The following is a 13,368-nucleotide window of genomic DNA, read 5'->3' as shown; positions in this document are numbered from 1 at the left end:
TCTGATGGAATCTTGCAAATCTAGCATGGGCAACCTGGCATAGTCGGATGGTTGGCTAAAATAGCTTCTCCTACCCCAAAATCATATATGGTATGTCGAATAACTCATTCCGGTTTGTAAGATATATCTGTTTTAAGGTTCCGATGGTCATGATTACTTCCGCCTCTGATCAGGCCTTCTCTAGTCCTTCTTAGACATGAAAGTGTCTGCGACCTACTCTACATCACTTTACCATTCAATATTTATACCGTTCCAAAAAAAAGAAATTAATTTCTATTTCTTAACTATCGTGTCCGGTATCAGATTCGACCCTACTCGCATGAATATTGAGTCATATTTTGGGGTTTCTAAGCTATGAATCATTAGTGGTACTCTTTTTCTTTTTCTTTTTTTTCTTTTTCCAATAGTGTAGCTTACTGCATCTCGGCCACAGTTATCAGAATTGTTCATCATGTGGGCCTCATCAAGGGTGGTTCTTGGTGGAAAAAAAAAATACCCATTTGGTCGATCTAATGGCCCTTCCCCTGTCTACAAAATCACAGGTTCAACAATCCAAATCCCATGCACATTCAAACCCAACATTTAGAGCTTAGAATTTCAAAATCGAAATAGCAAACTTCAAAATTAGAAGGCCTACTGGATTAAGCTGGGATGAAGCACCATTTTGCGCTTTTGACATTCACGCATTCTTCTCTTATAATAAATAAATTGAAGTATCTTAGTATTGCTCTCACATTTAAAAACAAGGATCATGTTGGTAGTGATGCTTTCATCTCAATTCAAATTCCATTCTAAGCTTTGTTGTTGTCTTTCTGGAGCTTGATCAGAGCAAAGTAAGCGCCACCCGGTCCTTTAGCAAGTAGCTTGGAATGGGAACCTTGTTCCACAATCTTCCCATTCTTTATCACTGCTATAGATTCTGACTTCTGGATTGTGGATAGGCGGTGGGCCACAATCACACATGTTCTACCCACCATCATCCTATCCAGTGCTCCTTGAACTAAGCTCTCAGATACTGTATCCAATGCGCTGGTTGCCTCGTCCAAGAGCAGGATTGCAGGGTTCTTTAGTATTGCTCGGGCTAGAGCGATCCTTTGCTTCTGACCGCCAGATAGCTGGGTCCCTCTCTCTCCACAGTATGTTTCATAACCATCCTTCATGGAGCTGCAACCAGCATTGACCAAGAACACAAAACCATGGTCATGAACAAATTACAATCATGATGATTCTCTAACCACCAACTCCAATCTGTTGATCTGGATCAGGAAGGGATGCCTGTTGCTTAATATCTAATGCATTGCTATTTATGAAGTTGATCTGATCAATTTCATCTTGTGGGTCTTGTACATAAATGGCCTGGAGTTGAAAATCATGTCGAATAGATGATCCTAGCTAAGGAAAATCATCTATAGGATTCTCTATTTGGTGTGATTGTCAAGTCAAGGCCATTCATGGTAGGGGCTAATTATATGGACCGTCTGGATTTTGCCGTGGCACCTTGAACATTCCACTTATTGATTGATGAAATCCCTTCCTGATCAGAATCAGTGTAAAAGGAGAAACTTCTAACAAGAAAATGGAAGTGTATCATGCGTTTCTCTCTGGATTGATTGAAATGTACCTGATGAAATCATGAGCGTTGGCACGAACAGCAGCTTCCATTATCTCAGATTCTGTAGCATTCTCTCTTCCATACGCGATGTTCTCACGGATAGTCCCTGCGAAAAGAGTAGGCTCCTGACTAACCAATGCGATGTGCATCCTTAGACTTCTCAGATTATAGCTCTTGATGTCCTGCCCATCGATCTCCACTGACCCCTTTAGTGGGTCATAGAATCTCTCAATCAGGCCAATGATCGTCGACTTACCAGACCCACTCTGACCAACCAATGCTACTTGTTTCCCAGCTTCAATCTTGCAACTGAGGCCCCTGAATATCATCTGATCAGGCCTTGATGGATAAGCAAAATGCACGTTTTTCAGCTCAACATGGCCCTTGATCATCTTCTTGATCTTCAGTCCTTGTGGGTCATTGGGTTCAATTTCACTCTTCCTATCTAAAACTTCAAACACTGATCTAATGGCCCCACTACCCTTGGACAGATCGGATGTCATGGTCCCCGCGTCGGCAATCACTTTCCCTGTGCTGACCAAGATGAAGAAAGCCTGAAACAAGTGTTTGGGTGTTATCTTTCCTTGAATCATTAGCTTCCCACCATACCAATAGGCCAATGCTACACTGGCTGTAGTAGCAAACTGGGACACAAACAGACCAAGGCCCGCCAACCACGACTGTTTGATGTTTTCCTTCCGCGGGCCTTCCAGCGCATTTTCATAGAGGCCCATCACCCTTCCCTGAGAAGAGAATGCGGTGATCGTCCTGTGGTTCACCACGGCCTCGCTTGCTATTTGGCTGCCTTCATTCTGCGCCTTTTGTGCTCTTTCGGACATTTTCTGCATCAGGACACTCCTTGAATAGAAGCAGCCTATGATCAATGGCTGCATCGCGATCATCACTGCCCCTAGTCTCCATGTGACCACTATGCCTAACGTGAATGATAAGGTGGCTGTTGCAGTGACCTGAAGAAGCAAAGAGATGCGATCACCGACGAGGGACCGTACCATGTTGGCCTCGGCAGCTAATCGTGCACAGATGGCTGCACTAGTGTTTTCTTCTCGATCGAACCATCCAATCTCAAAGGTGAGCAGCTTCTCGAGCATCTTCTCCCTCACCCTCTTGGTCAGCCCCTCTCCCATGATCGCGAAATAGTAATGCTGGATGACATTGGCCACCACACAGAACAGGCCTATGCCTAAAAATAAGTAGCAGTACAATCTGGTCTGGGATTTGATGCGTTTGTTATCATCCAGAAAATAAACTGAGAGAATCGACCCAATGCAGTAGAAATGCACTGGCTGAGCTGCGCCAAAGGCAATGGCGCCAAGGCACCCAAGCAATGCTGTTTTCCACTCTGGCGCATTCATTCGAAGCAGGCGCCATTGAGAAGGAGAAGAAGAATTCTTAGACACTGCTTCTTTCAGATCACTCAAGTGCTGATCACGGACGTACGATGATATGATCGGAGTGCTTGCTTGGACGAAAGACAGAGCTGGGCTACCCATATGGACGAACGACACTGCTGGGCTTGTATGATTGCTCGATCTCACACTCATTGGGCTCTTCATATACATATTCCTGTACTTGTTCCTGTCATGCATTGGAGAAGGCTTGTATGCTTCGCTTTTCATTGTTGATTGCTGCATTTGGACCATCTTTGCATACTCCCCACCTCCTCCATTGTTCATTCGCATGAGCTGATCATGTGAACCTGACTCGATCACCTTCCCAGATTGAACTACTGCTATAGTATCAGCTTTACGGAGAGTGGCGAGCCGATGTGCAATGATTATTGTTGTTCTTCCTATTGAGGCCTGGTCCAATGCATCCTGTACCACTCTTTCGGATTGTGCATCAAGTGCGCTGGTTGCTTCGTCGAGCAATAGTATTCTTGGGTCTTTAAGTAATGCCCTTGCAATGGCGATCCTCTGCTTTTGCCCTCCTGACATCTGAACTCCAAATTGGCCCACCTGATCGAGGGACAAAAGATGATTTGTGAAATCTTCAACAAAAGACAGAAAGCATAACCTCTGGGAATAATCATGTAGAAATTCAAGCAAGGAAAGATTGAAGAGCTGATTCATGGCACACCTGTGTGGTTCAATGCCACTCATGGACTTCCTCTGGCTCAAAAATTAAGAGGATGCATTCGTCGAGTGGGCCACATGTGTAGGTACATTGAAATGTAGACCATTATCATAGGCAACCACAGCACAGTCATGTGGCTCCTCAACTGATGAGATGAATGGATCAGATCTCACACGGGTGTGCCAAAAATCACTTCTTCTACCTATCTTTCCTTGAATCTATTTGTGCAGTATGTGGTGAAAGCAATACAACTGAATATATATGCACTCTTACTCAAATATACTACAATGCACATACATAGAAGAATGTATGCTCTACAAGTTTCAATGTGAATGATAATAGAATTTATAAGATGGGGAATGAAGCAGTTGAACTACTTACATGAGTGAAGTATCCGTCGGGTAATTTCGTGATGAAATCGTGAGCATTAGCAGCCTTGGCCGCACTGACAACCAGCTCCATTGAAGCTGCTTCATTGCCAAACTGTATATTCTCTTTTATGGAGGTTGCAAAGAGGACTGGCTCTTGACTAACCAGACCCATCTGAGATCTCAACCACTTGAGCTGAAATCTCTTTATGTTCTTCCTGTCCAAGTAAATGTCTCCACTCACTGGGTCGTAAAATCTCTCGAGCAATGCTATTACAGTAGATTTACCAGAACCGCTGCCCCCGACAAGGCCCACTGTCTTACCGGGCATCACTCTGAGATTCAAACCTTGTAGGACGGAGGAATCTGGTCTTGACGGGTAAGTGAATTCCACATTCCTGAACTCAATTTCTCCTCTCAAATTTTCTAGGACCATACCTCTTTCGTCCTCAGAATCAATAGCAGGGAGCCTATCAATCATCTTGAATATTCTAGTAGCAGCGGCTGTGGCCCCTGCAATGTATGTGAGGTTTGGAAGCGCGGTCAAGACAGCCCTGAAAGCATCAATGCCAATGGTTTTCAGCAACAGAAATGCAGATGCAAGTGGGGCCAATGCTTCAGATCATTGGTCTGTTTGGCCCCTTTTTTTGGACAGACCAACACCGTCGTCATGATGTATCTGTTATATCCACTCCATCCATCCTTTTTGCCAGATCATTTTTGAGGCATGGTTCCATACACGAGGTAGATCCAAGTGGACCACACCACAGGAAACAGTGGGAATTGAACGCCCAACATTAAAAACTTCTTGGGGACCATAGAAGTTCTGGATCAAGCTGATATTTGTGTTTTCCCTTCATCTAGGTCGGAGCACCTTATGAATGGATTGGATGGCATATAAACATCATGGTGGACCCTAGGAAGGTTCAATGAACTGTTTCCTATGATGCTGTCCACTGGAGCTTTGGATCTGCCTCATGTTTTGGCTCATTTCCTAAAATGAGCTGGTAAAATAGATGGACGAGTGGATATAACATATACATCATGGCAGGCCCCACAGAGCTTCAGGCAGCAGGAAATCCACGCGAGGTGTGGACAAACAGAGCAATGGTCTGGATCACTGAAACATAAGCCCCACTTGTACTAATTAAATAGCCAGAGTATGAAGTGCTAGTCGTAGTAAGAAGAGTTTCATAAAACAAAAAACTCACAATCCTCCATATAGGATACTTAGGCCAGAAATGAAAACGCTGCCACCTTTAGCTCCTGTCTCAGTCACCAGCACACTTGCAACCCAGCTCTGGAATGACCACATTGCGAACAGAATGCCAATGCTCCCGATCGCCATTCCCTTCATGAGTCCTTGCTTTATCCCCAGCTCCATATTCCGCACAAGCGCATGGCTAAACTGCTCCAACGTCTGGCTCTCCCCGACATAAGACACGACAGTCCTTATCGATGAGATCGCCTGCTCCGCAATCCCGCCTGCCACCCCGTAGGCATCCTTCATCAACATCGCCATGTCCATCATGAACTTCCCAAACACCACACCAGGGATAATGAAGAAGAGACAGAATGGGAGGGAGGCCAAAGCCAGCCTCCATGACAGTATAAGAGCTACAACTGTGGTGAAGATGAATATGACGGCATTGGAGATGAAGTTGGGTATCTGCATTCACATGGAAAAAGTTATTGCCCAACCTTAGACACATGTTTGGATGCACAAGTGAATTCAATCGCGATAGTCTGACATCACATATGAAAAGTTACTAAATCAACTTTAATATCCCAAAATAGTGTACATATGTGATGTTTGATAGAATGATTGTAATAAGCCTAGTGAAATATATACTTTGGCAAAAAATGATGAAATTCCAAGCCTCAAATAGGCTAGAAGATAGGATCACAACCGAGCAACTAACCAACATTTTTCAACCATTGATTTACATGGCCAATGTTTGGACTACTAAGATCATTCTATTGATGTAGCCGATAATTTGATTATTTTGAAATATTATTACTGCCCCACATTTACAATGAATTAATACCCTAGCAATACATATGTTACACGTTGACTCTCTTACCTTTAAAAATGAGGGAAAAAAGAAGAAGAATCCAAATCTCAGCAAAAGGGAGAAATGAAAAAACACGAGAAAACTGAGTATTTGAAATCGCTCGGCCACATATCAAATACCACTCAATCTACACTACCAAATGACCCGTAGTCTAATTATTAAATATCAAATCAATTTTAGTGGACTTTCACAAATAAACCTAATCTAACCGAACATCGAGTCAAGTCGAGTTTTTGGACTTCCAAGACGATAAGGCAAGGAAAGTATGGTATATGGGGAGATCAGTCCTGTTGAGACATGTCCCTACTAGCTCATCTAATGGACCAGAGACGTCATAACCCTTTTTAGTATTAGAGCCCAAAAAGTGGTGACTTATGCAAAGTGAAGTCAGGTGTATAACACATGGGAGAGTGGCACATGTGTGCAAGAACCAAGCTGCTCACCAGGCAGATCCTATAATAGAGTAAATACCTTGTCTCAAAAATTAGGTTGGTCAAATGTTCCATGCTTGTACATTAATTTGGATCATTTGTCAAACACTATTAATGGTCCTTACATTTTATACATTTTCACACTTTCCCATCATCCAAATCACTGACCAGACTTTAGATGGAGCATGATTGAAAAAATGCAATGAAAAAATAATATTAAGCATTTGGTTTTTCCCTTCAAGTTTGCAATGATCACCATTTTAGTTTTAACTATTCATTTGATGATAATCAATTAGATGTTAGGATTGTTTAATGAGTTTGATTTTAGAGATATGCTCCATCCACAATGGGACCTACAATTTGGATGGTCGGAATAGCTATACATATGTGCCATATTTAAAGAGGCTGAGTACTGATCACCATTTTTAAAATGGTTCAAAAGTAACATAGAAGTTTAGCCCAAGATTCAAATTATATATATGATTGATTGTGAGTGTTTGTCGATGTGTCTACATGTGTGTATACACCGAGGGTGAGAATGAAAAAGAAAAGGTTGTTTTTGCATTATCAGTTAGGAAATGGAGAAAATGGTCTGAAGAAAAACAAACCTTGTCACTCATAACGTCTTGAATTATATGGGAATCAGCAGTGATGGCAGTCACCACATCATATGTTGTAGAAGTAGTGGCATTAGTATCAAAGAAACCTACATCCTGTCTGAGGACGGATTGTAAATATTCCATTCGCATGCGAGAAGTTTGTCTTTCTGCAGTTCTGGTCCAACACACTCCCTCTGCAAAACCATGAGTGCAGAAGATCATCCAATAATCTTTTATTTTAAACTATAGAGACCACTTAGTACTAGTTGTAATGGGCAAAGATTAAAAAACAGATAAATTCAAAAGTAGTCATTCTAAATTTATTAAATGAAACCATGTTGACATATGATTTGGATTACAATGGAGGTGTTGGTTTTATATGTGACCTAGAAACTCAATCAGACTTGATTAATTGGTTGTTGATTTGAACTTGATTTTAGTGACCTTTATTGATGACTTGAACCAGGCACAGGTGACCTATCTTGATTTTGTTATTAATTGTGATTAGAAAGTTGGATGTATTAATGGGTTGTAAGGATTCTTTTATGGAATCTGTTAAGGTCCTGGGGAAGAATGCAATAGACATGATAGCCCAAATGGGTTAATGGAGAGTTGATGGTCCATTATTCTTGAGTACCCGAAATTTCTAAGACCATCCATATTGGTTTGAGCAACCTAGCTCTTGTTTATGGTCATCTTGTGTGATATGAACTGATGCCAAGTCAAGATAGAATGGTCTCTACCATTGAACATTCAGTTCAATTCACACATGAGAGTAGGAATGTTTTGAGACCTAACTATAGGCTTGATTTGATATTCATATTGGATGGATTGCATCAAGTCTCCTAACCAAGAGTACCCACTATGTTTTGATTGGATTAACTTGATTACACTATCTTAGACTTGGCCATTGACCTGATAATACAAAGGGACTTTAAGGATCTTGATGTGTAGGCTTTAATGCACCTCTAGATGCTACATTAGTAGCTGACACATATCACCTAGCATGAAAATCAGGCCTAATTATGGGATGGGTCACACAATCGAATTCAATGGATGCCTGATGATGTGATCCAATGTAGAGGTGTGCCATTGATCGTCCTGATTTTCATGTCAACTGATCTTCACTGTATGGGCCCACCAACTGCCACAGCTCATACGTTCAAAAAATGGGAAGCAGATTGTGACTCAGTCTAGGCAGGGGCTTTGTGGGGCTTACTGTAATGCAGGGGTGCACACGGTTCGGTTCAGTCCAGTTCTAGGGTGAATCCATAACCGAACCGTTTCCAACAGTTCAAAGAAAACTAGAACTGAAACCAGACCGTTTGCACCCTAAAACCGAATCGGACCCGGACGGTAAAAAAATCAGTTTGATTCTACGGTTCTCGGCTTTTTATAATTCAGTCCAACTGCATGATTTATTTTTATAATCCAACCCAATGACATTGATTTTTTTAATAATCCACCTCAATTGCACAGTTCGTGAGAGATGGAGAGAGGCCATGAAAGGGGGGAGAATAAAGAAAGATTAGGCTTTTTTGCTTTCTTTGTTATAAAAAAATAAAATAATACTTATTGACTGAGGGGTCCGGATCCAGGTTCGATTCTATAGAGCCCCAAACGAGAACCGAACCAAACTAACCGGTCCTTTGATTTTCAGAACCAGTGCGCTTTAGAACCAGGCCAAATCGTGCGGTCTGATCGATTTCGATCCGATTTACCACTTCCACCGGTTCCGTGTGCACCCCTAGTGTAGACTAGCCTCCAAGCTGAACTTGGGTTCAATCCTCAAACCTACTGGCCCTTCTCGATTTGTAAAAGGACCAAATGACTTTGCCTACATTTAACTAAATGTTTTATTGGAAAAATCTCCATCTTTTTATTTCTGTTATAGACTGGACTTGGGCCCACCAGCCTTGTCTAAAACTTTATAACCAAAAACTAAATGGGCCATGCTTGGACTGACCCGGATGGTCGTTGATTGCCCTGATTTGATGAATAGATAAAGAGTACAAGTCGACTTACCAACGAAAGCGCCTAATCCCACACCGATGGCCACGTAGAGCAACCTCAGTGCAAACTGCAAAATGAATATAATCAGCATTTAAGAATAACGATTTCTGTCTGTGGATTGATGTATCCATACATCTTCTAAAGTGGGCAAGAACTATATGGTTTTGTATGCTGCAATTTGTTTTAGGCCCATTGAAAACATGAGCCCACTTAGCAAAAGGATGGATTGGCTTTAGATTAGGGCTGAAAGTTGGGCGGGTTCAACCCAACCAACCCCTGACCAACCAGACATTGGGTTGGGCTCTGGCAGGATGTATTGGGTTCAGTCTTAGGCTTGGGCTATACAATCACCGACCTGATAAAACTTGGGATGGGTTCGGATTGAGGTGTTGCGTTGCCCGACCCAACCCGGACCCGATAAACATATGTGAATTGCTTATAAATTATAATTGAATGTGGATTGTCTATGTTGAAGGCACAGGAAATTCCATTGTCGTTGGTTCTCATTGGTCCACGTTATTTCTGATGACTTAAGCTAATAAGATATGCTGGATTTCTCTGTCCTAAAAAGATTAGGTGCTACGCAACACGACTTTTAAAGGAGTTGTTGTCCTATATTTTAGCTTGTTTGTTTAAAAAATAAAGTTCTTTACGATAAATAATTACATATATAATTAATAAAATCATAAATACAAAAAATAAGACGTGTATTAAAATATAATATACTAATGTAATAACGAAAATATTAGCATGTATCTACCTGACTGAGCCCGCTTGGATTGAGAATTCCCAACCTGAGGTTGGGTTGGGTTGGGTTGGGTTAGGGTTGAGGTATAAGATCCTTGGGTTGGGCTAGGATCGAGCGCCAACCCGACCGACCTTCCCTACTTTCAGCCCTACTTTAGATCAGATACATCTTTGACTCGTATGAATGGGTGAGCGCAATTGTAGCAACGCATACAAATGTAATGCATGTGCCTGATATAATTCTAAGCCGTTGATCAAACAGATTCGACTGCATTGGCTCCTTGCCCACAAAACTCCTATTCCGCGTCCACTCTCAACTTGTTCAATGTGATGTGGCCTGTCTGAGTTTTGGATCAGGTTTCATTCTTTTTCCGGGACTAGGGATAACTTGAGATCATGAGATTTGATGGACGGCTTGGATATCATGAATACATCTCGAGGGCCCCCACCTCTATCCAATCTCAGCTGTTTATTTGCAAGGCCAACAGTAAATAATTTATGATTGTCCCACCATGGAGAACTTTCGGGCATGATCCGCTCACATTTGTGTCATATTAACGGCATGGATCACGACCCACGGGCCCAATTCCTATCTGTCAGGAAAGCAGACTTCTCCTCCCGTTGGTCACTATCATAAAGGTTAAATTTCTATGATGAAGATTACTGGTTTCTGGGCCCTATGTGCATGGACCACATCTGATTATGGAATGAATCAGATCAGTGGCATATAAATGGATGGCTGAGATGCAGTAAAGTAAGAAATGAGCAACTGTTCACATTCAACGACCAATACAAAACTGGGAACGATCATATAGAGGCACGAATTTCTTACATAAGTGGTAGGGAGCCCGTGCAACAACATGTGGGGCCCATGTCTGTGAAATCCGCTCTATCCGTCATTTGCAGCAGCTCATGTTAGTATATGAGTACAAAAATTAGGCCGATCTAAAATTCGTGCTGGCCACCCCATAGGAAAAAAGTGTGGATAGGAATGCCTACTATTGGAACCTTCCTAGGGCCCACCAAAGTTTCGAACCACGTTGATATTTGTTTTTTTCCTTCATCCTGGTGGGACTCACCTTGTGAACGGGTTGGATGGCATGTAAAGATAATGGTGGGCCGCAGGAAGGTCTCAATAGTGGGAGAATCTCGTCTCACTCTTCCCTGTGGTGTGGCCCACTTATGTTTTGGATCGGCTTCATTTCTCGGAACCCATCATAACATGCGCTGGCACAAATGATGGACGGTGTGGATTTCACACAGACATGATGGTGTGACCCACACAACTTTTTGATCCACGGGCTCTGATGTAGAAATTCACGTGCGGCACCTGCAGCTTTACTATTGCAAGCTTCAACGTGGTGCACCTTTTTCTCCACCAACATGTCACATGTTTAGTACTTGCAAGCTCTGTGAAAGGTGGACCCGTCATGAAGATCACCTAGTGTGGAAATCAGGTCGATTCACTCAGCAGGTGGGCCATACCTACAAAATCAAAGCCAGGCAGATGATCTGACCCAACATACAGACATGGCCTGCCCGAAAAGTTAGGGATTGGCCTGCAGATTTACACGCTAGTTGATCTTCTTGATCCTGCACATGTGAAAAGTTGACGACAGAAGAGGCGCAGTGATTTATTTTTTTTTATTCCATGGTCACATACATGTGGGGCCAACCGAAATTCATATAGATTTTGTTAGGTGTACATCTCCCTACAAGACAATATGCTTATTCATACAAGTTATTCACCTGCAAGTAAAACATTTTCACCAACCCTTTTCACATGAATATTCACTTCCTTATGTACCATTGCATGTATGGAGCCCACTGCGTTCAATGCATGCCTTTCGACAAACATGTCAGCCCATCGTAACAATAGAATGGCACAAGAACAATATAATGGCACAAAAACCAATTCCATCTATTAAATAAGTTTGCCACCATAGAAAATTATGTAGAGCGGGTCGCGGACATTTATATGGGCAAGATGGATCAGAAAAGGCCTGGTCGACAACAGAAGTAATTCAGACTGTCAGAACTTAAAATGGACATATCTCGCAAATTGAAATGAGCTATTGAACGTACCATATATGATTTTGGGTAGGATGAGCTACTATAGCCACCCAACCCGCTACGCCGGGTTGCCCACTCCGAATTTACGAAATACCATGATAGCTACAATGGAAATTCTGTTTTAATTTCGTTTTTAGTATGGTTATAACTCTTCATCCATTGGGCTTTAGGAGTTGTGTCCAACATGAAAAGTGCTTAGAATAATTAGGAGTATAGCATGGTTGAGCTAAATAGGAAACTTACTATTTTTGGCCAAAATCCATGAGGTCTAGTGGAAATCACAACCCTCTATAAATAGTAAGTTTACTATTTATAGTAAGTCGTGATTTCTAGGGGTTCTAGTTAAGTCATAGTATGATTTCGAAACTTTTCCTTAGGGTTTGTAGCGTTATTTAAAGAGTTGTAATCTCATTTTTCTCATCAATAAAATTATTTCAAATTTTTTAGAAATTATTTTCCATTTTTCTTCTTTTTCTTATGGATTTGAGATATCTATGTAAGGAGTCTAGAGAAGTTCTATAAATTCAAAAAAGTTATCCCTTGAAAAAGATGGTGCTCAACCTCAAAACATCATTCCCTGCGTTAGAAAATAATTAACAACCACCCAAAAACTTTCAAATATATGTGATGGTCTAAGCGATGGTTATATCAACCTGAATTTTTAAGCTTAGAGCTTTCATGATAGGACACACAACCTATGTAGAATAAGCCTACTGTACAAAGACTTAAAAAGGAACGAAGAGAATTCAAAAATCAGTTAGTACTGACCCTGTTCACCACATCATAATTAAAAGAGACATCAACCGCTCCATAGCTGTTGATTATGGTACTCATGACCCACAGGGTAAGTGGGGTCATCAAACCATCGCCGATGCATCCGACCGTCCCCACCAACATCAACCACTTATCCATCCGATCCGCGAACCGAAAGAGCTGGAAAACTGAACCGCTCTCGGCCTTCTCCATCTTGTTTTGGTGTATGCACCAAATCAACAAAATTACAAGAAGGAGAAGAAAGAAGAAGAAACAAGCCTTGTTCTACTAGGATTTTGGAGAGAAGAGCTTCATCGCCTCATAAACCATCCTTTATTTCTCAAACTCCTCTGCAGCCTTCGTATTTTTCCAAGTGAAGGTTGCCAAATGGAAGATGAAATACCCAAAGCATTGAAGGAGTGAAGAATAATTCTTACGTTAGTTATGATGCCGGCATTCTCATGTTTCTTTCCAAAATTCCAAGCAGGCAGTTGTTTATTCTTTTGGAATCCTATCTTTGGTTTTCATGATTCATTCTTCTTGGAACAATCAAAGTTATTGTGCTCCTAGTTGCATTGGGACACTTGAACGGATGAATTTGGT

General features: G+C 41.7%; 1 protein-coding gene across 1 annotated transcript; it reads right to left on the bottom strand.

Annotated features, from left to right (window-relative positions):
• Nucleotides 1–286: 286 nt before the first annotated feature.
• LOC131239809 (ABC transporter B family member 15-like) lies at nt 287–13,160 on the bottom strand. The gene is made up of 7 exons (XM_058237685.1): nt 12,781–13,160; nt 9,205–9,259; nt 7,189–7,373; nt 5,286–5,743; nt 4,088–4,628; nt 1,622–3,588; nt 287–1,164 (listed from the first exon to the last, which is right to left on the bottom strand). The coding sequence occupies exons 1-7, from the start codon at nt 12,976–12,978 to the stop codon at nt 792–794; spliced, it is 3,777 nt and encodes a 1,258-aa protein (XP_058093668.1). The 5' UTR covers nt 12,979–13,160; the 3' UTR covers nt 287–791.
• Between the last annotated feature and the right edge of the window lie 208 nt (nt 13,161–13,368).

This window comes from Magnolia sinica, chromosome 3 (assembly GCF_029962835.1).
Source record: "Magnolia sinica isolate HGM2019 chromosome 3, MsV1, whole genome shotgun sequence".
Classification (NCBI taxonomy): Eukaryota; Viridiplantae; Streptophyta; class Magnoliopsida; order Magnoliales; family Magnoliaceae; genus Magnolia; species Magnolia sinica.
This window is presented reverse-complemented; position numbering and strand designations above follow the sequence as displayed.